This window comes from Ranitomeya variabilis, chromosome 2 (genome assembly GCF_051348905.1).
Source record: "Ranitomeya variabilis isolate aRanVar5 chromosome 2, aRanVar5.hap1, whole genome shotgun sequence".
Taxonomy (NCBI): domain Eukaryota; kingdom Metazoa; phylum Chordata; class Amphibia; order Anura; family Dendrobatidae; genus Ranitomeya; species Ranitomeya variabilis.
The window spans coordinates 987,074,548-987,098,091 of NC_135233.1; the positions used below are offsets into that span (position 1 = coordinate 987,074,548).

At 43.3% G+C, this 23,544-nt stretch overlaps 1 protein-coding gene across 1 annotated transcript in view; it reads right to left on the bottom strand.

Moving 5' to 3' along the window:
- The window catches only part of MYO7B (myosin VIIB), a 249,175-nt gene that overhangs the window by 144,958 nt on the left and 80,673 nt on the right, over positions 1 to 23,544 (bottom strand). Inside the window, exons 3-5 of the mRNA XM_077290932.1 lie at positions 9,395 to 9,502; positions 1,633 to 1,785; positions 1,321 to 1,505 (exon numbers count right to left, since the gene is read on the bottom strand). Of these exons, the coding sequence (XP_077147047.1) occupies positions 1,321 to 1,505; positions 1,633 to 1,785; positions 9,395 to 9,502 (446 nt within the window). The remainder of the gene's footprint in view (positions 1 to 1,320; positions 1,506 to 1,632; positions 1,786 to 9,394; positions 9,503 to 23,544) is intronic.

Consider the following 23,544-nt stretch of genomic DNA (forward strand, 5'->3'; position numbering starts at 1 on the left):
ATGCCGCGGGTAACGCACTCCGTTACCGCTGCTATTAACCCTGTGTAACCAAGTTTTTTTACTATTGACGCAGCCTATGCAGCGCCAATAGTAAAAACATCTAATGTTAAAAATAATAAAAATAATAAAAAATGATTATATACTCACCTACGCCGCCTTTCCCGCTCCTCGCGATGCAACCGGCACGTTCCGGTGCCAAGGATGGTCTGGCAGAAGGACCTGCAAATGACGTCACGGTCATGTGACCGCGACGTCATCAGAAGTCCTGAGCACCTGCGTGGAAAGGACCTGCCGTAACGTCACGGTCATGACCGCGACGTCATGACAGGTCCTGCACGACAAGGACCTGCCGTGACATCACGGTCATATGACCGCGACATGGTCACATGACCGTGACATCATCACACCCTGGGACCGGAAGATGCCGCCTGCACCCCACACAGGCGACATTGCTACAAAGCGCCTGCGGAAGGTGAGTATATGTTTATTTTTTATTTTTTTAACCTGTGTCATACGTGGCTGGGCAATATACTACATAGCTGGGCAATATACTACATGGGTTGTGCAATATACTACGTGGCTCTGTGCTGTATACTATTTCACTGGGCAATATACAATGTAACTGGGCAATATACTACGTGGCTGGGCAATATACTACGTGGCTGGGCAATCTACTACGTGGCTGGGCAATCTACTACGTGGCTGGGCAATCTACTACGTGGCTGGGCAATATACTACGTGGCTGGGCAATATACTATGTGGCTGGGCAATATACTACGTGGCTGGGCAATATACTACGTGGCTGGGCAATATACTACGTGGACATACATATTCTAGAACACCCGATGCGTTAGAATCGGGCCACCATCTAGTATATATATATATATATATATATATATATATATATATATATATATATATATAGACACACATATACAGTATACGTACATTACGTATCAGAATTATATATGATGCACACATTGTATAGAGATGGTGCAAATTAGTTCACGGAACCTGGTTCATCGGACATGTCCGTAATCTGTGGTGGCTGGATGGGAGTCCTGAGAACAGCCTCCCATATCTCAGCATCCGCAGTTCTTTTTTGATTATCCGGCCTGGTGCGACATAATTGCTGCGGTGTGATGCAGATGTGACGTTGCACCAGGGCGACTAATCAACAGAGTAGCCGCTGATTCAGGGAAGCAAGAGGCTGTTCTTAGGGCTGCCATCCAGCAGCCACAGATTACTGTTGTGGCTTCTGTGAATGAATTTGCACCAACTCTAGTACTGGATTATATTTTATGGTATAACTGACAATACCTAATAACACAGCACTGGTCAGTTTTGTTTCTTTGCATGTTGAAGTAACAGGCATCCGCCAGGGCAAAAATATGTGGAGGAAGTTGTCCAATGCGTTTGTTTCTGTATGACTTGATCTGTTCCGGGTGGTAAAGTGGCAACTCTTCATAAGGATTCACAGAAACTAAAATAGCTCCAGTGTATGTCTGTAACAAATATAGGCAATCAATACTCTAGACATGCAGCCTCTGAAGGAGTATTGCTATGAGGTAAAGCAAAATTATTTTCATCATCATTTTAACTGTCAAAGAAATAAAAATATCCATATCTTACATAAATGTTATTCTGCTTATATCGGATGTGCAAATTGTGAACAATTCCAGCCTCGTTAAGGTCTCCCAGTCTGATCATGTCTTCCACGCCCTGTGACGAGCTAGGATGCATAGAGTGTACGCTGCTCATGTTCCGAGCAGATATCCAGTGCTCCTGTAACAGCAAAGAAGAAACTCAGATGCAAACACCATGTAATACTTTGATTTATAGGGACCCCTGAGAACTGGATAAAAACTGATGTGATGTTGAAATGGGTGAACCCAAAAAGGAAAGTTCAGCGTCCATATCGGACACCTACTGGTCGGGCACGGACCCCATACATGGACTTCATCAGGAAGCCTGTGTTACTGTTCTGGTTTGGCCACCCATGCATGACATCGAGGCAAACATTGCTTCTGATTGTCAGAAAAATAATTAACGCCGGTCAGACAACCACGGTTCCCACGCTGTCAAATGACAATGGGAGCCCGCAGCTGTGATCATAGGTAAAACGTTTACTTACAGTCACTGGTGTCAGCTGGTGGAAATACTGCTCCCATCAGCCTACCCCTGCTGCTAATAACAGCGAGAGCAGGCGCGGCTCAGCAACCCTCAGCTGTCAGCGTTAGCAAGGATGGTTATCAAGAATAGAGGGATTCCCACGCTGTTTGTTTAATTATTTAAGTAAAAAAAATTAAAAAATGGCGTGGGGTCCCCCTCATTTTTTACAACCAGCCAAGCTAAAGCTTACAGCTGGGGGCTGGTATTCTCAGGCTAGTAAGGGGCCATGAATACTGGCTGTTCCAGGCTAAAAATAGTAGCCTGCAGCCACCCAGAAAAAACGTACATGTATCTATAGATGCATCAATTCTGGCACTTTGTCCGACTCTTACCACTTGCCCAGTAGTAGTGGGGTTCATATATGTGGGGTTGATGTCACCCTTGCAAGCCCACGGATTAGTAATGGAGAGGCGTCTATAAGACACCTATGCTTTACTAATCCTATAATTATATGGTAAATAAGCACACAGCCAGAATAAAGTATTTTATTTGCACTAAAAACAAAACACACTTTTCCTTTTTTTTATTTAAAAACAACAAAATACAGTCATACTCACCTAACCGTCATTCTATGGAATCCCTTGTCTCCTGTAATAAAACAAAAATAAAAAACAACAATATTACTTACCTGTCCCACGCTGTAATCCATGTCTCGTAATTACTAGGTTTCAACCAGGATGATGCCAAGATGCAACCGTCCAGGCTGAGAACCACTGATGAATGAGCTGCTGCGAGCACAGCGTCAGTAAAGTCATATGTAAAAATAATGATCCCCTAATATGGCTCATTCAGGAAAAAAATAAAAAAGTTACAGCTCTCAGAATATGATGATGCAAAAACAAATTCATTTTTGTAAAATATTGCTTTTAGTCTGTAAAAAGAGCAAAGCATAAAAAAATACATAAATCTGGTATCACTGTAATCGTACTGACCCAACGAACAAATCAGTCTTATCACTTTAATGGCACGGTGAACGGCGCAAAAAATAAAAACTAAAAACAATAACTGCATTGCTGGTTTTGTTCATTGTGTGTCTGAAAAATATGAATGAAAAGAGATAAAAAAAAATATGTAACCCAAAAAGGTAAAGGTAACAAAAAAATCTGCAACTCGTCCCGCAAAAAATAAGCCCTCATATAGCTCTGCTTGCCAAAAAATAAAACAGTTACAGCTCTCAAAATATGATGACAAAAAACTACTTTTTATAGAAAAGCATTTTTACTATGTGATAGCAGCAAAACCTACAAAACAAAACGATATAAATCTGATATCGCTGTAATCGGACCGACTCGAAGAATAAATCCGCCTCATCACTTATACTGCACAGTGAACAGCGCAAAAGCAAAAATAAGAGCTATTCCTCTGCTGCTGTCTATTTGTTCATTATACTTCCCAAAAATCGGAATAAGGCTCCACTCACAATTATCCTGCACTCTCTGCAGAGCATTTACGTTGGGGTTTCCATGTAAATTCCCCAAAACTGTGACTCAGACAAAACTCTGGACAGAACCACTCACTTATGAGGCAGACGGAGTCACTTTGGACTTGTCTTTATTCCTGCGGTGTCCCATCATTTTAGGCATCTTTTTAGTGCACAAGTGTGGGCAACCACAGATCGGTGCACGCCTAAAAAGATGGATACCACCGGAGCAGACGCAAAACATAATACGAAGTGTCTCCATCTGCCTCATGGTGGATGGTTCCGTTGAGATACCATTTTTGTGGGATTTACATGGAAACCCTGAGGTAAGTGCTCAGCGTAGAACACAAGAATGTGATCCAGCCTCATTCTGGAAGTAATAAAATAAAAATATATAATAGAAAAATATAATGTACCCCAAAATGTTACCATTAAAAACCTATCCCGCACACAATCAGCCCCCACTCAGGTCCGTCATGTGTCACTGGAACTATAGGGGGTTTCCATGTTACTGATAGAACAAAGACTCTGGAAAAGTGACATGGCTCTTCCCTCCCAAATCCAATGCCCCCCTCCTTCTGAGCTCCACTGTGCCTAAGGGTACCGTCACACAGTGCCATTTTGATCGCTACGACGGTACGATTCGTGACGTTCTAGCGATATCGTTACGATATCGCAGTGTCTGACACGCAGCAGCGATCAGGGACCCTGCTGAGAATCGTACGTCGTAGCAGATCGTTTGGAACTTTCTTTCGTCGCTTGATCACCCGCTGACATCGCTGGATCGTTGTGTGTGACAGCGATCCAGCGATGTGTTCGCTTGTAACCAGGGTAAACATCGGGTAACTAAGCGCAGGGCCGCGCTTAGTAACCCGATGTTTACCGTGGTTACCAGCGTAAACGTAAAAAAAACAAACAGTACATACTCACATTCCGGTGTCTGTCCTCCGGTGTCTCAGCTTCTCTGCACTGTGAGCGCTGGCCAGCCAGAAAGCGAGCACAGCGGTGACGTCACCGCTCTGCTTTCCGGCCGCTGTGCTTACACAGTGGAGAGAAGCAGAACGCCGGAGGACACACACCGGAATGTAAATATGTACTGTTTGTTTTTTTTACGTTTACGCTGGTAACCAGGGTAAACATCGGGTTACTAAGCGCGGCCCTGCGCTTAGTAACCCGATGTTTACCCTGGTTACCCGGGGACTTTGGCATCGCTCCAGCGCCGTGATTGCAACGTGTGACCGCAGTCTACGACGCTGGAGCGATAATCATACGATCGCTGCGACGTCACGGATCGTGCCGTCGTAGCGATCAAAATGGCACTGTGTGACGGTACCCTAAACCACAGTAAACGGCCACATGTTTGGCACTATTGTAGTGGGGAGAGAGCACTTAACAATCTACAGGGTGTGTGTTGCCAGAAGCATAAGCTGGGCACAACGTATAGGGGCGCTACAGTATATGAGGGCTCTACACTGTATGGGGACACAATGTATGGGTACTCGACTGGCAGATTTGCAATTCTCCAGAAAAAAAAGGCAAGCATGGATGTTACAAAATACAGGTCCTTCTCAAAAAATTAGCATATAGTGTTAAATTTCATTATTTACCATAATGTAATGATTACAATTAAACTTTCATATATTATAGATTCATTATCCACCAACTGAAATTTGTCAGGTCTTTTATTGTTTTAATACTGATGATTTTGGCATACAACTCCTGATAACCCAAAAAACCTGTCTCAACAAATTAGCATATCAAGAAAAGGTTCTCTAAACGACCTATTACCCTAATCTTATGAATCAACTAATTAACTCTAAACACATGCAAAAGATACCTGAGGCTTTTAAAAACTCCCTGCCTGGTTCATTACTCAAAACCCCCATCATGGGTAAGACTAGCGACCTGACAGATGTCAAGAAGGCCATCATTGACACCCTCAAGCAAGAGGGTAAGACCCAGAAAGAAATTTCTCAACAAATAGGCTGTTCCCAGAGTGCTGTATCAAGGCACCTCAATGGTAAGTCTGTTGGATGGAAACAATGTGGCAGAAAACGCTGTACAACGAGAAGAGGTGACCGGACCCTGAGGAAGATTGTGGAGAAGGACCGTTTCCAGACCTTGGGGAACCTGAGGAAGCAGTGGACTGAGTCTGGTGTGGAAACATCCAGAGCCACCGTGCACAGGCGTGTGCAGGAAATGGGCTACAGGTGCCGCATTCCCCAGGTAAAGCCACTTTTGAACCATAAACAGCGGCAGAAGCGCCTGACCTGGGCTACAGAGAAGCAGCACTGGACTGTTGCTAAGTGGTCCCAAGTACTTTTTTCTGATGAAAGCAAATTTTGCATGTCATTCGGAAATCAAGGTGCCAGAGTCTGGAGGAAGACTGGGGAGAAGGAAATGCCAAAATGCCTGAAGTCCAGTGTCAAGTACCCACAGTCAGTGATGGTGTGGGGTGCCATGTCAGCTGCTGGTGTTGGTCCACTGTGTTTCATCAAGGGCAGGGTCAATGCAGCTAGCTATCAGGAGATTTTGGAGCACTTCATGCTTCCATCGGCTGAAATGCTTTATGGAGATGAAGATTTCATTTTTCAGCACGACCTGGCACCTGCTCACAGTGCCAAAACCACTGGTAAATGGTTTACTGACCATGGTATTACTGTGCTCAATTGGCCTGCCAACTCTCCTGACCTGAACCCCATAGAGAATCTGTGGGATATTGTGAAGAGAAAGTTGAGAGACGCAAGACCCAACACTCTGGATGAGCTTAAGGCCGCTATTGAAGCATCCTGGGCCTCCATAACATCTCAGCAGTGTCACAGGCTGATTGCCTCCATGCCACGCCGCATTGAAGCAGTCATTTCTGCCAAAGGATTCCCGACCAAGTATTGAGTGCATAACTGAACATTATTATTTGATGGTTTTTTTGTTTGTTATTAAAAAACACTTTTATTTGATTGGACGGGTGAAATATGCTAATTTATTGAGACAGGTTTTTTGGGTTATCAGGAGTTGTATGCCAAAATCATCAGTATTAAAACAATAAAAGACCTGACAAATTTCAGTTGGTGGATAATGAATCTATAATATATGAAAGTTTAATTGTAATCATTACATTATGGTAAATAATGAAATTTAACACTATATGCTAATTTTTTGAGAAGGACCTGTAGTTACTGCAGCCATAGATGAATTTATTGCGAGCTGCAGTTTCGACAATGGGGTCACTTTTGGGGTTCTTCTGCTGTTCTGGCACCGTAGGGGTTCCGCAATTGGCGCCCGTAAACTATTCTAGCAAAATCTTTGCTCCCAAAGTCAAATAGCGCTCTTTTCTTCTCAGCCCTGGCAGGTGGCCTAACAGTAATTTCTGACAGCATATGGGGCAGCACCACGTTCGGGAGAAATTGCACAATAAATTGTGGATCTAGTTTCACCTATTAACCCTTGTGTACCTGGCAAATTTGTAGCAAATACAAAAATTACATTTTTACCACTAAAATGTCATATTTCCACTTATCAATGTTATAAAATTCTGTGAGGCATCTATGGGTTCCAAATACTCAGTCCTCCCCTAGATGAATTTGTTGAGGGTCTAGTTTCCAACATGGGGTCACTTGTGGGGGGTTTCTGCTGTTTTCACATTTCAGGGCCTCTTCAAATGCGACATGGCATTCACAATCCATCCCAGGCAAATAGCACTCTTTTCTTAGCCTTGCCATGTGACCAAGCAGAAGTTTTGAGCACATATTGGGTATAGTTGCGTTTGGGAAAAATTGCACAACAAATTATGAGGTCCGTTTTCTACTATTAATAATGTTTTTGTGACAAACATTAACTTTTTCAATATGACGACCTAATTGTATTAAATTCTGTGCCGTACCTGTGGGTTCAAAATGCTCACTATACCCTGGATAAAATCCTTGATGGGTGTAGTTTCTAAAATGGGGTAACTTGAGTTTTTTTTCACTGTTTAGGCACATTAGGGGCTCTCCAAAACACAACATGACACCTGCAGACCATTCCATCAAAGTCTGCGTTCCAAAAGTCATTCCTTCCTTTCCGAACCCTGCCGTGCGCTCAAACAGTGTTTTTCCCCCATATATGGGGTATCAGCGTACTCAGGGGAAATTGCACAACAAATTTTGGGGTCCATTTTCTCCTGTTACCCTTTTTATGTGGGTAAAATGTGATTTTTTATTTTCACACCTCTATGCTATTAATTTCTGTGAATCACCTGGGGATTCAAGGTGCCCACCACACATCTAGGTATATTCCTTAGGGTGGTCTAGCATCCAAAATGGGGTCACTTGTTGGGGGTTTCCACTGTTTCCACATCAGGGGCTCTTCAAATATGACATAGCGTCCATTCTCGATTCCAGCCATTTTTCCGTTCAAAAAGTCAGACAGTGCTTCTTCCTTTCCGAGACCTGCAGTGCACCCAAGCAGTGGATTTCCCCCAGATATGGGGTATTGGCATACTCAGGAGAAATTGCACAACAAATTTTAGGGTCCATTTTCTTCTGTTAACCTTGTGCAGATAACAAATTTGGAGCTAAAGTATATTTTTTTGTGAAAAAAATAAATGTTCATTTTTTTTCCTTCCACGTTCCTTTTGTTCCTGTGAAGCAACGGAAGGGTTAATAAACTTCTTGAATGTTGTTTTTGAGCACTTTGAGGGGTGCAGTCTTTAGAATGGTGTTTTTGGTATTTTCTGTCATATAGACCCACCAAAGTCACTTCAAATGTGATGGAGTCCCTAAAAAAATGGTTTTGTTGGAAAAATGAGAAATTGCTGATTAATTTGTAACTCTTCTAACTTCCTAATAAAAAAAAATGTTCAAAAAATTATGTAGATGTAAAGTAGACATGTGGGAAATGTTATTTATTAACTATTTTGTGTGACATAACTTTCTGATTTAAGGGCATAAGAATTAAAAGTTTGAAAATTATGAAATGTTTTCCAAATAACCGATATTTTCACAAATAAACGCAAGTCATATCGAACAAATGTTACAAGTATTCTGAACGGTATGTTACGAGCAAACAGTCTCAGAATTAGTGGGATCCGTTGAAGTGTTCCAGAGTTATAACCACATTAAGTGACACTGGTCAGATTTCAAAAATTCTGCCAGGTCATTACGGTCAAAATTGGTTTAGTCACTAAGGGGTTAAAGCACTTCATATACAATGCATGCCCTTATTAAATTTTTCACCTTTAGGCTACTTTCACACATCCGTTTTTTGCAGTCAGGCACAATCCGGCGAATTTTCCAAAAAACAGTTCTGGCGAATGACGCCGCCGGAACCATTTTTTCCCATAGTCTTGTATTAGCGCTGGATTGCGCCAGATGGCCTTCTGTTTTGTCCGTTTTTTGCCGGATCCAGCAAAAATTCTGGATCCGGCGGCCGGACAAAACGGACAGATGAACATTTTTTGTGTCTGGCGAAAAAACGGACAGCGCCTTCTCTGGCGCTGTACAGCTTTTTCTATAAATGGAAGCCTATGACGCCGGAATCCGTCAATGATGGACTCTGGCGACGGATTCTGTTTTTTTCAACTGCACATGTCCAGAAATTGTATTTTTCCATTCTGGGGTCTCTCTCTCTCTCTCCCAGGGTTTAAAAAAAAAAACGGATCCAGCAAAAACACGGATCCGTCGCATCAGTTTTTCACAATTTGCAACAGATCCATTTTTTGAAAAATTCGCCAGATCATGCCTGGCGGCAAAAAACTGATGTGTGAAAGTAGCCTTAAAGCTTTTTTTTAAATTTATGTAAGTTATAAACATAAGTGACACTTACCTTGCCATCATCATCCTCAAGCAAGGTCTGTCCATTATGTGTATCCTTAACCACAGCACCAATGGGTATTCGACTGTTAGATGGGATTTCCAACCAGACATGTTCCCCCTGTAAAAAATATATATATATTGCTACTAGTAAGCAAAATGGTGAAGGGTGGAGCACAGGCAAAATATAATTGTTTATATTTTGTCAGTCTGTATGCAATGCTAGGCACACAAAACATTTTTAAAACCAGTCCATGGTATCAGTATTGTCCGAAGAAACTGTGGCTTAAAATCACATATCAGAAAAAGTATATACAAAACACATTTGTGTATATAATAAATTAATACATTTTTCTATCTTTACTTTTTTCTTGATGTTGTAATTTCTGCTTTAATTTTTAGTGCTGGGGACACTGGCCATTCTATTCATTCCGTGCATCATCTTTTGGATCATCCGATACTGAGCTTTTGAGCTTTTTCTTCGTGAGCTGATAAACTGGTTTTCATTTTTATTGTCCAAAGAAACACTTAGGCCGGCGTCACACTAGAGAGGAATACGGACGTATGAGAGGCGCAAAAAAAGCGCATTGCACACTGACCAATGTTTCTCTATGGGGCAGCTCCCATCAGCCATTTATTTCTCGGCCGTATTTTACAGGCTGAGAAAATCTCAGCATGCTGCGTTTGCCAGCGCATTGCGCAAAAAATCCGCCAATGAAAGTCTATGGGGGCGAGAAAACTACGGATTACACACGGATTATGCGTGTGACTTACGAGAAATATGCACCGGTGTTCTATAGAAAAGCCGGTAATTCAGTGCGGTGTACAGTAAAATCACACTGACAGGTTAGAATAGAATAGATAAAATAAATGGCTACACGTAGAATAGGGAGGGCTGGACTGGCCATCTGGCAATTCTGGCAAATGCCAGGAGGGCCTGTCTGATCATGGGCTGCCTTGTCTGCTACGTTGTTAACAGAATCGGTGTTCACAAGATACCCATTGTTATGATCCCAGTGGCTTAGGATCACAAATCTAACCAGCTAAGTCAGAGATAATAGGACAAGCTCTGGGGATGTGGTAACTGGACTGACCGCAAACCTGATTCTAACCAAACACACTAAAGGTAGCCGTGGAACGTTTCCTGAAATTCTAGACGTCTCTTCACGGCCTGAGAAACTGACTACCCCTAAAGAGAAAGTAAGACCTCACTTGCCTCAGAGAAATACCCCAAAGATATAGAAGCCCCCCACAAATAATAACGGTGAGTTAAGAGGAAAAGACAAACGCAGAGATGAAACAGGTTAAGCAAATGAGGCCCGCTAACGCTAGATAGCAGAAAATAGCAAGGGATCTGTGCGGTCAGTAAAAAACCCTATGCAAAAATATCCACGCAGAGAATGCGAGAACCACCACACCAACTAACGATGTGGGGGGAGCAACTCAGCACCCCAGAGCACCAGCAAGCAGGGAAATCACATATTAGCAAGCTGGACCAAAACACATCATATACTAGAACACATCTTGAACACAGATGAGCAAAAAAAGCAAACAAAACTTAGCTTCTCTTGGAGAGACTGATAACGGATGTAGACAGGAGCAATCAGAATAGCACTGAATACAACGACAGCAGGCAACCACTGAGAGTCCAGCTGAACTAAATAGGAACCAGCTAACAGATAACGAGACAGCTGATCCAACCTCAGACCTGCAGAATGACACAAAGAGCCACCAGAGGGAGCCCAAAGACAACACTCACACAGTACCACTTGTGACCACAAGAGGGAGCCCAAAAACAGAGTTCACAACAGTACCCCCCCCCCTTGAGGAGGGGTCACCGAACCCTCATCAAAACCCCCAGGGCGATCAGGATGAGCCACATGGAAGGCATGAACCAAATCGGCCGAATGAACATCAGAGGCGACAACCCACGAATTATCCTCCTGACCATAGCCCTTCCACTTAACCAAATACTGAAGCCTCCGTCTCGAAATACGAGAATCCAAGATCTTCTCCACCACGTACTCCAATTCGCCCTCAACCAGGGGGCTCAACAGAAGGAACCACAGGCACCACATACCTCCGCAACAACGACCTATGGAACACGTTATGAATGGCAAACGACGCTGGGAGGTCCAAACGAAATGACACCGGGTTAAGGATTTCCAAAATCTTATAAGGACCGATGAAGCGAGGCTTGAATTTAGGAGAGGAAACCTTCATAGGAACATACCGAGAAGACAGCCATACCAAATCCCCAACACGAAGTCGGGGACCCACACCGCAACGGCGGTTGGCAAAGCGCTGAGCCTTCTCCTGTGAAAACTTCAAATTGTCCACCACATGGTTCCAAATTTGCTGCAACCTATCCACCACAGAATCCACCCCAGGACAGTCAGAAGGCTCAACCTGACCCGAGGAAAAATGAGGATGAAAACCAGAATTGCAGAAAAAAGGCGAAACCAAAGTAGCAGAACTAGCCCGATTATTAAAGGCAAACTCGGCCAATGGCAAAAAAGTCACCCAATCATCCTGATCAGCAGAAACAAAACATCTTAAATAAGTTTCCAAGGTCTGATTAGTTCGCTTGGTTTGGCCATTCGTCTGAGGATGGAAGGCCGACGAAAAAGACAAATCAATGCCCATCTTAGCACAAAAGATCCGCCAAAATCTGGACACAAACTGGGATCCTCTGTCAGACACAATATTTTCAGTGATGCCGTGCAAGCGAACCACATTCTGAAAAAATAGAGGAACCAAATCGGAGGAGGAAGGCAACTTAGGCAAGGGCACCAAATGGACCAGTTTGGAAAAACGATCACACACCACCCAGATGACAGACATTCTCTGAGAGACTGGAAGATGCGAAATAAAATCCATGGAAATGTGCGTCCAAGGCCTCTTCGGGACAGGCAAAGGCAAAAGCAAACCGCTGGCACGAGAACAGCAAGGCTTAGCCCGAGCACAAATCCCACAGGACTGCACAAAAGAACGCATATCCCGCGACAAGGAAGGCCACCAGAAGGACCTAGCCACCAAATCCCTGGTACCAAAAATCCCAGGATGGCCTGCCAACACCGAAGAATGAACCTCGGAAATAACTCTGCTGGTCCATCTATCTGGGACAAACAGTGTCTCTGGTGGGCAACGGTCAGGTCTATCCGCCTGAAATTTCTGCAGCACTCGTCGCAAATCTGGGGAAATGGCAGACAATATCACTCCCTCTCTGAGGATACCAGCCGGCTCTGAAACTCCCGGAGAGTCAGGCACAAAACTCCTAGAAAGAGCATCAGCCTTCACGTTCTTCGAACCAGGCAGGTACGAGACCACGAAATCGAAACGGGAGAAAAACAATGACCAACGAGCCTGTCTAGGATTCAGCCGCTTGGCAGACTCGAGATAAATCAGATTTTTGTGATCAGTCAAGACCACCACACGATGCTTAGCTCCCTCGAGCCAATGTCGCCACTCCTCAAATGCCCACTTCATAGCCAACAACTCCCGATTACCAACATCATAATTCCGCTCGGCAGGCGAAAACTTTCTTGAAAAGAAAGCACAAGGCTTCATCACAGAGCAATCAGAGCTTCTCTGCGACAAAACAGCCCCTGCTCCAATCTCAGAAGCATCAACCTCGACCTGAAAAGGAAGAGAGACATCAGGCTGACACAAAACTGGAGCCGAAGAAAACCGGCGCTTCAGCTCCCGAAAGGCTTCCACGGCCGCAGGAGACCAATTAGTCACATCAGAACCCTTCTTGGTCAAATCCGTCAAGGGTTTAACCACGCCAGAAAAATTAGCAATGAAGCGACGGTAAAAATTAGCAAAACCCAAGAACTTCTGAAGACTCTTAACAGATGTAGGCTGAGTCCAGTCATGAATAGCCTGGACCTTGACTGGGTCCATCTCAATAGTAGAAGGAAAAAAAATAAAACCCAAAAAGGAAACCTTCTGTACTCCGAAGAGATATTTTGAGCCCTTCACAAATAAGGCATTAGCACGCAGGACCTGAAATACCATCCTGACCTGCTTCACATGGGACTCCCAGTCCTCAGAAAAGACCAAAATGTCATCCAGATACACAATCATAAATTTATTCAGATATTCTCGGAAGATGTCATGCATGAAGGACTGGAACACAGAAGGAGCATTAGAGAGTCCAAAAGGCATTACCAAGTACTCAAAATGGCCTTCGGGCGTATTAAATGCTGTTTTCCATTCATCCCCCTGCTTAATACGCACAAGGTTATACGCACCACGAAGATCTATCTTGGTGAACCAACTGGACCCCTTAATCCAAGCAAACAGATCAGATAATAATGGCAAAGGATACTGAAATTTGACCGTGATTTTATTTAGAAGACGATAATCTATACAAGGTCTCAGAGAACCATCCTTCTTGGTCACAAAAAAGAATCCTGCACCAAGAGGGGAGGAGGACGGGCGAATATGTCCCTTCTCTAAAGACTCCTTTATATAACTCCGCATTGCGGCATGTTCTGGTACAGACAAATTAAAAAGTCGTCCCTTAGGGAACTTACTACCAGGAATCAAATTTATAGCACAATCACAATCCCTGTGAGGAGGCAGGGCACCGGATCTGGGCTCATCAAATACATCCTGGTAGTCCGACAAAAACTCAGGGACCTCAGAAGGAGTGGAAGAAGCAATTGACACCAAAGGAGCATCACCATGAATCCCCTGGCAACCCCAACTTGAAACAGACATAGCTTTCCAATCCAGAACTGGATTATGGGCCTGCAGCCATGGCAGACCCAAAACGACCACATCATGCAGATTATGCAGCACAAGAAAGCGAATCACCTCCTGATGTACAGGAGTCATGCACATGGTCACTTGAGTCCAATACTGAGGCTTATTCTCAGCCAATGGTGTAGCATCAATACCCCTCAGTGAAATAGGGAATTCCAAAGGCTCCAGGAAAAAACCACAGCGCCTGGCAAACGACAAATCCATCAGGTTCAGGGCAGCACCTGAATCCACAAAAGCCATAACCGAGTAGGATGACAAAGAACAAATTAAAGTAACAGACAAAATGAATTTAGGCTGTATAGTACCAATGGTGACAGATTTAGCAATTTTTTTTACGCGCTTAGAGCATGCTGAGATAACATGAGTTGAATCACCACAGTAAAAGCACAACCCATTTTGACGTCTATGATTTTGCCGCTCAATTCTGGTCAGAATTCGGTCACATTGCATAGACTCAGGTCTCTGTTCAGAAAACACCGCCAGATGGTGCGCAGACTTGCGCTCCCGCAAACGCCGATCAATCTGAATGGCCAAAGCCATTGAGTCATTCAGACTTGCAGGCGTGGGGAACCCCACCATAACATTCTTAATGGCTTCAGAAAGACCTTCTCTGAAATTTGCAGCCAGGGCACACTCATTCCATTGAGTAAGCACCGACCATTTCCGAAATTTTTGACAATACACCTCAGCTTCATCCTGGCCCTGAGAGAGAGCCAGCAAGGCCCTTTCTGCCTGGTTCTCAAGATTAGGTTCCTCATAAAGCAATCCAAGCGCCAGAAAAAACGCATCCACATTCAGCAATGCAGGATCTCCTGGCGCCAGGGAGAAGGCCCAATCTTGAGGGTCACCACGTAACAGGGAGATAACAATTCTAACTTGCTGAGCGGAATCACCAGAGGAACGAGGTCTCAAAGAAAGAAATAATTTACAATTATTCTTAAAATTCAGAAACCTAGATCTATCTCCAGAAAACAACTCAGGAATAGGTACTTTTGGCTCAGACATAGGACTGTGAACAACAAAATCCTGAATGCTTTGCACCCTTGCAGCAAGATGATCCACACTAGAAGTCAGACTCTGAATATCCATGTCTGCAGCTGAACTCAAAGCCACCCAGAGATTAAGGGGATGAGAGAAGCTGGACAGACTGCAGCAAAGGGAGAGGAAAAAAAAAAATTGTACTCAGGACTTCTCTTATCCCACTTCTGCGATGCATTAACCACTTTTCGGGCCTGCTGTACTGTTATGATCCCAGTGGCTTAGGATCACAAATCTAACCAGCTAAGTCAGAGATAATAGGAAAAGCTCTGGGGATGTGGTAACTGGACTGACCGCAAACCTGATTCTAACCAAACACACTAAAGGTAGCCGTGGAACGTTTCCTGAAATCCTAGACATCTCTTCACGGCCTGAGAAACTGACTACCCCTAAAGAGAAAGTAAGACCTCACTTGCCTCAGAGAAATACCCCAAAGATATAGAAGCCCCCCACAAATAATAACGGTGAGTTAAGAGGAAAAGACAAACGCAGAGATGAAACAGGTTAAGCAAATGAGGCCCGCTAACGCTAGATAGCAGAAAATAGCAAGGGATCTGTGCGGTCAGTAAAAAACCCTATGCAAAAATATCCACGCAGAGAATGCGAGAACCCCCACACCAACTAACGATGTGGGGGGAGCAACTCAGCACCCCAGAGCACCAGCAAGCAGGGAAATCACATATTAGCAAGCTGGACCAAAACACATCATATACTAGGACACATCTTGAACACAGATGAGCAAAAAAAGCAAACAAAACTTAACTTCTCTTGGAGAGACTGATAACGGATGTAGACAGGAGCAATCAGAATAGCACTGAATACAACGACAGCAGGCAACCACTGAGAGTCCAGCTGAACTAAATAGGAACCAGCTAACAGATAATGAGACAGCTGATCCAACCTCAGACCTGCAGAATGACACAAAGAGCCACCAGAGGGAGCCCAAAGACAACACTCACACAGTACCACTTGTGACCACAAGAGGGAGCCCAAAAACAGAGTTCACAACAACCCATACTGTTAAGAGTTGTGAAGGAGCACAAAGTTGCTGACTACGTCATTTACCCCAGCAGCCACGGGTATCATTAGGAATATTGGTCTTGTAGAAAATCTTCCTTTCCTTCATCCAGGGTAATATTGAAGATATATCCCATCTGGTTCTTGGGAATGGGGACAACATGGGCCTGTGTGATTTCAAATGCCATGTATATATATATATATACTAGATGGTGGCCCGATTCTAACGCATCGGGTATTCTAGAATATGTACGTAGTTTATTTATGAAGATTTCCACGTGGTATATAGCACAGCCCACGTAGTATATAGCACAGCCACGTAGTATGTAGCACAGCCACGTAGTATATTGCACAGCCCACGCAGTATATAAGACAGCCCACGCTGTATATAGCACAGCCCACACAGTATATAAGACAGCCCACGCAGTATATAACACAGCCCACACTGTATATAAGACAGCCCACGCAGTATATAACACAGCCCATGTAGTATATAGCACAGCCCACGTAGTATATAGCACCGTCCATGTAGTATATAACACAGCCACGTAGTATATAGCACAGCCCACGCCAGAAGGTGAGAATGTAATGATTTTTTTTATTATTATTATTTTTAACGTTATATGTTTTTACTATTGATGCTGCATAGGCAGCATCAATAGTAAAAAGTTGGTCACACAGGGTTAATGGCAGCGTTAATGGACTGCTAAAACGCTATATGGGAGCTGACTGGATGGGAGTAGGGAGGGGCCAATTCGCGGCCGGACTGTGCCTGTCGCTAATTGGTCACGGCCAATCAGCGACCCGGGATTTCCGCGACAGACAGACGGAGGTTACAAACAGACAGTAGTACCCCGTAAAACAATTATATATATATAATTGACACACACACACACACACATATATATATATATATTTATATTTAATACAGAGCTAGATAGCAGAAAAGCCGGTAATTCAATTGTCGGCTTTTGCTATCTCCTTACCAAACCCGACAGGATATGAGACATGGCTACATACAGTAAACCATTTTATATCCCTTATTTCTTTACATATTCCTCACTACTAATATTAGAAGTGTCTGTGTGCAAAATTTGGGAGCTCTAGGTGTTAAAATAAAGGGTTAAATCACAGAAAAAACTGGCGTGGGCTACCGCGCAATTTTCTCCACCAGAGTGGGAAAGCCAGTCACTGAGGGCAGATATTAATAGCCTAGAGAGGGATCATGGTTATTGCCCCCCCAGCTAAAAACTCTGCCCCCAGCCACCCCAGAAAAGGCACATCTGTAAGATGCGCCTATTCTGGCACTTAGCCTCGCTCTTATCCTATCTTATCTTAACCTATCCATTATTAATCCAATATTAATAAAGAGTTAAAAAAAACACACACACATTAGGAAAAAAGTATTTTAATGAAATAAATACACATGGTGTTGTAATAGCTTTATTATACGCTCAATCCAAATGACGACCCTTGTCACCTGAAACAAAGTTAAAATAAAAAAACAACAATATCCCATACCTGTCAGCCATACAGTCATGTCCCACGATGTAAATCTATCTGAAGAGGTTAAATAATTTTACAACCAGGAGCCTCCTAATGCAGCTGCCCCTGGCTGTAAAAACTGGGGAATGAATGGAATGCAGGGGAACGCTGCGCCCCCTGCTGGCATAACCTCATATGAACTCTAGCGTGGGAAAATATTCTGAAAAATTCCCATGCCAGGAATGCGATATTGTTGCTTTTTTATTTTACATTTTTTTTAGAAGACAAGGGTCGTCATTTGGATTGAGCGTATAATAAATTACAACACCATGAGTATTTATTTAATTAAAATACTTTTTTCCTAATGTGTGTGTTTTTTTAACCCTTTATTGACATTGGATTAATAATGGATAGGTGTCTTATTGTCACCTCTCCATTATTAACCAGGCTTAATGTCACCTTACATTAGCAAGGTGACATTAACCCCTTATTACCCCATATCCCATGGCTACTCGGGAGTGGGGAGAGAGGCTAAGTGCCAGAATAGGCGCAACTTACAGATGCGCCTTTTCTGGGGTGGCTGGGGGCAGATGTTTTTAGCCAGGAGGGGCCAATAACCATGGTCTCTCTCTAGGCTATTAACCCCTTCATGACCTTGGGATTTTCTATTTTTCCCTGTTCGTTTTTCACTCCCCTCCTTCCCAGAGCCATAACTTTTTATTTTTCTGTCAATATGGCCATGTGAGGGCTTATTTTTTGCAGGACGAGTTGTACTTTTGAACGTCATCATTGGTTTTACAATGACGTGTACTAGAAAATGGGAAAAAAATTCCAAGTGCGGTGAAATTGCAAAAAAAGTGAAATCCCATGCGTGTTTTTTTGTTTGGCTTTTTTGCTAGGTTCACTAAATGCTAAAACTGACCTGCCATCATGATTCTCCAGGTCAGTATGAGTTCATAGACACCACACATGTCTAGGTTATTTTTTTATCTAAGTGGTGATAAAAAATTCCAAACTTTGCTAAAAAAAAAATAAAAAAAAAAATTGCGCCATTTTAAGATACCCATAGCGTCTCCATTTTTTGTGATCTGGGGTCGGGTGAGGGCTTATTTTTTGTGTGCCAAGCTGATGTTTTTAGTGATACCATTTTCGTTCAGATACGTTCTTTTGATCGCCCGTTATTGCATTTTAATGCAATGTCGCAGCGACCAAAAAAACTTAATTTTGGCGTTTCAATTTTTTTTCTCACTACGCCGTTTAACGATCAGGTTTATCCTTTTTTTTATTTATAGATCAGGCGATTCTAAACGTGGTGATACCAAATATGTGTATATTTGATTTTATTTTTATTGTTTTATTTTGAATGGGGTGAAAGGGGGGTGATTTAAACTTTCATTTTTTTTTATTTATTTCATTTTTTTTTTTTTTTACTTTTGCCATGCTTCAATAGCCTCCATGGGAGACTAGAAGCTGGCATAGCCTGATCGCTTCAGCTACATAGCAGCGATCATCAGATCGCTCCTATGTAGCTTAATTACAGGCTTGCTATGAGCGCCAACCACAGGATGGCACTCACAGCAAACAGGCATCAGTAACCATAGAGGTCTCAAGGACCTCTATGGTTACTATTCTTACGTTTCGCTGACACCCGACCATGTGACGGGGGTCGGCGATGCGCGCATTTCCGGCCGCGTGGCCGGAAGCAGTAGTTAAATGCCGCTGTCAGCATTTGACAGCGGCATCTAACTAGTTAATAGTGGCGGGTGAATCACGATTCCACTCGCCGCTATTGAGCGCACATGTCAGCTGTTCAAATCAACTGACATGTTGCGGCTTTGATGTGGGCTCACCGCCGGAGCCCACATCAAAGCAGGGGAACAAGGATTGCAATAGACTTGTGTCTCTTAGTTCCAGGTGACACATTTCATTGTATAATATAGTTCATTGTAATTATAGTAAGATTATTCAATCCTGATGTTGTAATAAATGCTACAACCATCAAGCGACATTTTGAAGGAAATTGACTCTATGCTAAAAAAAAAAAACGCTCTTTTATAAATCCATCTTTTATTTACTTGATGCCCTTGTATCCCAGTGAGGATGAACATATGACTTGTACAACTAAAAATAAAGTCTGGGGTTAAAGACTTATCTTTAATAATTTCCCCAGAAAGAGAAGTAGCCTGCTAAGTTATTAAAAAGAGCCAGTCACCAGCCCTCTATACATCACTTAGGATGCACTGGCACACAAAAACTGTCCTGTTTCGAGCGGTCACGTGACATTGCTGGGGCACAGGGCTCAGCGCAGAGGAGCAGGGCTGGTCCCGAAGGTAAATGCACATTTTTTTAATTTATGCCGCACACTGATGTAATTAATAAGGAGTCTGGTAGTACAAAACTGCTTTAAGGGAAATCTATCACCAGGTTTCTACTACCTCATCGGATAGCAGAATGATGTAGGGGCAGAGACCCTAATTCCAGTGATCTGTGACTTACTGGGCTGCTTGCTGCAGTTTTGATAAAATCACTGTATTATCTGCTGCAGATCTCCCAGTTCTCTGAATGCTGAGCTCTGTATAACCCCACACACACCACTGATTGGCAGCTTTTTGTGTACACTGTGCATAGGCAAAAAACTGAAAATCAGTGGTGGGTGCGAGGTTATAAAGAGCTCATGAGGAGGACTACATGGCAGCAGGTTTACCAGTCCTCTAGTGATAATTTCTTGCTGAGAAAACCAATGATTTTATCAAAACTACAGCAAGCAGCCCAGTAAGTGACACATCACTGCATCACTGCATGCTTCAGTATTTAGCATGGAGATATATAAGCCAACGTACGTTATCTGGGGACAGACTTTAGTAGGACTCTAATACGTAGGCAGAGAGACGAGCCATCAATTTATTACGTTTTTGAATCATGGAAGTACTAAATTTCACATTTCATTCTTGGGATCCAAGAAGTATCGTTTCTCCTTGCGGAGAGTGACATGATAAGCATGTCGAGATGAGGACACTTAAAGCCGCAATGCTCCTCTGGGAAATATGCAAATTGTCTCTTCAGAGAGGAAGAGGACTAGAACTCTAGTGCTGCAAATTGAGATTCTGGTTTGGCTATTATCCTAAGTCATGTGACAAGGCTCGTTAAAGGGTCGACATTGACTGTTAGGATTGCTACTTCCAATAGGTCGCACTAGAGTTCGAGTCCTCTTCCTCTCTGAAGAGACAATTTGCACATTTCATTCTTGAAAGTGTAATTTATCAAGTAGTTGAAAAAACATTTATAGACACTGCAAGCTGATGCAGTATATATGATTTAATGTTATTTATGTAATATTTTTTCTAACTTGTTCTTATTTACACATGTTTCATTGTGTGCCTTTAATTAAATGGAAACACCCCTGGTACTCTGACCAGTGTGTATCAGATGGTAATGTCATAGCCACTGACGCACACGGTGGACACATCTTTCAGTCTAATATTTAACTTTTTTTATGACTCCGGATAAGATTAATGTCTGAGGAAATTTGCTAATACATTTTAGTGTTGCGTAGTATTTATTTTCTCAAAGAACTAAATAAATACGAGGGTCGAAAATACCATTAGTGGCACAAAATGGACAGGCAAGGGGAAGTTAAATGAAGCAAGTCAAGTATTAGGGTATGGCTCCACGGTCCGGAGGGGCGGCGGTAGTGCCGCAGCGGCGAAGCCGCTCGGCGCTAAGCCCCGCCCCCTTCCTGGGACGCGATCATGCCGGATGTGTTAACTCTTCACATCCGGGATGATCGCTCTGTCCCATAGGGCCCTGTGATATGCCTTGCGGGGACGCAGCGTCCCCGCAAGGTGTACGGACATGCTGCGATCTGAAAAGACGCGCAGCATGTCCGGAGTCGCAGGGCCGCCGCGTGCGGGTTTCCACGCAGAGTGGAGACGGGATTTCATAAAATCCCCTCCACTATGCTGGAACATCTGGACGCTGCTTTTTTGACGCTGCAGCTCTGCGCAGCGTCAAAAAAGCAGCGTTTCCTGACCATGGAAACATACCCTTAGGGTATGTGTCCACGTTCAGGATTGCATCAGGATTTGTTCAGGATTTTATGCAGGTAAAATCCTGACCAAATCTGCACCTGAGGTCACTGGCAGGTCACCTGCGTTTTTCATGCGTTTTTTGACACGTTTTTTCATGCGGATTTGTGTGTGTTCTTGTAAGCTCAAAAAAGATATACCCCAAAAAAAAGGGTGATGTTATTTCTGGTATAACCTCTTCATTTACATACTCCATTGAAGAATAATGTTTACACACACAGACAGATGATAGATAACCGATAGATCGATAGATAGATAGATGGATGATAGATAATAGATAGATCTATCGTATTTATCTATCATATCTATTATCTATCTATAAATATATCTATTGATAGATATATCTATAGATAGCTAGATAGATATATCAATAGATAGATAATAGATAGACGATAGATAGATAATACCAAGCCCGATGTTTAGTATATCTATGTATCTTTATTCTGTTTGTCTGTCTGTCACGGAAATCCCAAGTCACTGATTGGTCGCTGCTAAACAGCCACGACCAATCAGCGACGGGCACAGTCCGGCGGTGAAATGACCGCTCCCTACTCCCCTGCAGTCAGTGCTCACACAGGGTTAATGGCAGCGTTAACGGACCGCACTATGCCGCGGTGTAACGCACTCCATTAGCGCTGCTATTAACCCTGTGTGACCAACTTTTTTTTACTATTGATGCTGCCTATGCAGCATCAATAGTAAAAAGATCTAATATTAAAAATAATAATAATAAAAAAAAACATTATATACTCACCCTCCGTCGGCCCCTGGATCCAGCTGAGGCCTTTCCCGCTCCTCGCGACGCTCCGGTGACGCTCCGGTGACCGGTCCATGCATTGCGGTCTCGCGAGATGATGACGTAGCGGTCTCCCGACTGCAATGCACTCTTGAGACCGGAGCGTCGCGAGGAGCATCGGTAAATGCCTCGCCTGGATCCGGGGGCCGACGGAGGGTGAGTATATAACTCTTTTTTATTTTATTTTTTTTTAAACAGGGATATGGTGTCCACATTGCTATATATTACGTGGGCTGTTAGATACTACGTGGGCTGTGTTATAGACTACATCTCTGTGCTATATACTACGTGGCTGTAGTATATATTACGTGGCTGGGCAATATACTACATCACTGTGCTCTATACTACATGGCCTGTGTTATATACTGCATGGGTGGGCAGTGTTATATACTACGTCTCTGTGCTATATAATACGGGGCTGTGCTATATACTGCGTGGGCTGTGCAATATACTACGTGGCTGTGCAATATACTACGTGGGCTGTGCAATGTACTACGTGGGCTGTGCAATATTCTACGTGGGCTGTGTTATACACTATGTGGCCTGTGTTATACACTACGTGGGCTGTGTTATACACTACGTGGCCTGTGTTATACACTACGTGGGCTGTATTATACACTACGTGGGCTGTGTTATATACTGCGTGCGTGGGCTGTTATATACTACGTGAGCTGTGTTATATGCTACATGGGCTGTTATAAACTACGTGGCTGTGTTATATGCTATGTGGGCTGTTATACACTCCGTGGGCTGTGCGGTGCTATATGCTACATGGCTTTGCTATATACTCCGTGGGCTGTTATATACTACGTGGCTGTGCTATATACTCCGTGGGCTGTGCTATATACTATGTGGCTGTGCTATATACTACATGGCTGTGCTATTTACTACGTGGGCTGTTATATACTACATGGCAGGCCGCGACCAATCAGCGATATTGCAGCGGGATTTAAACACCACTTCATAAAT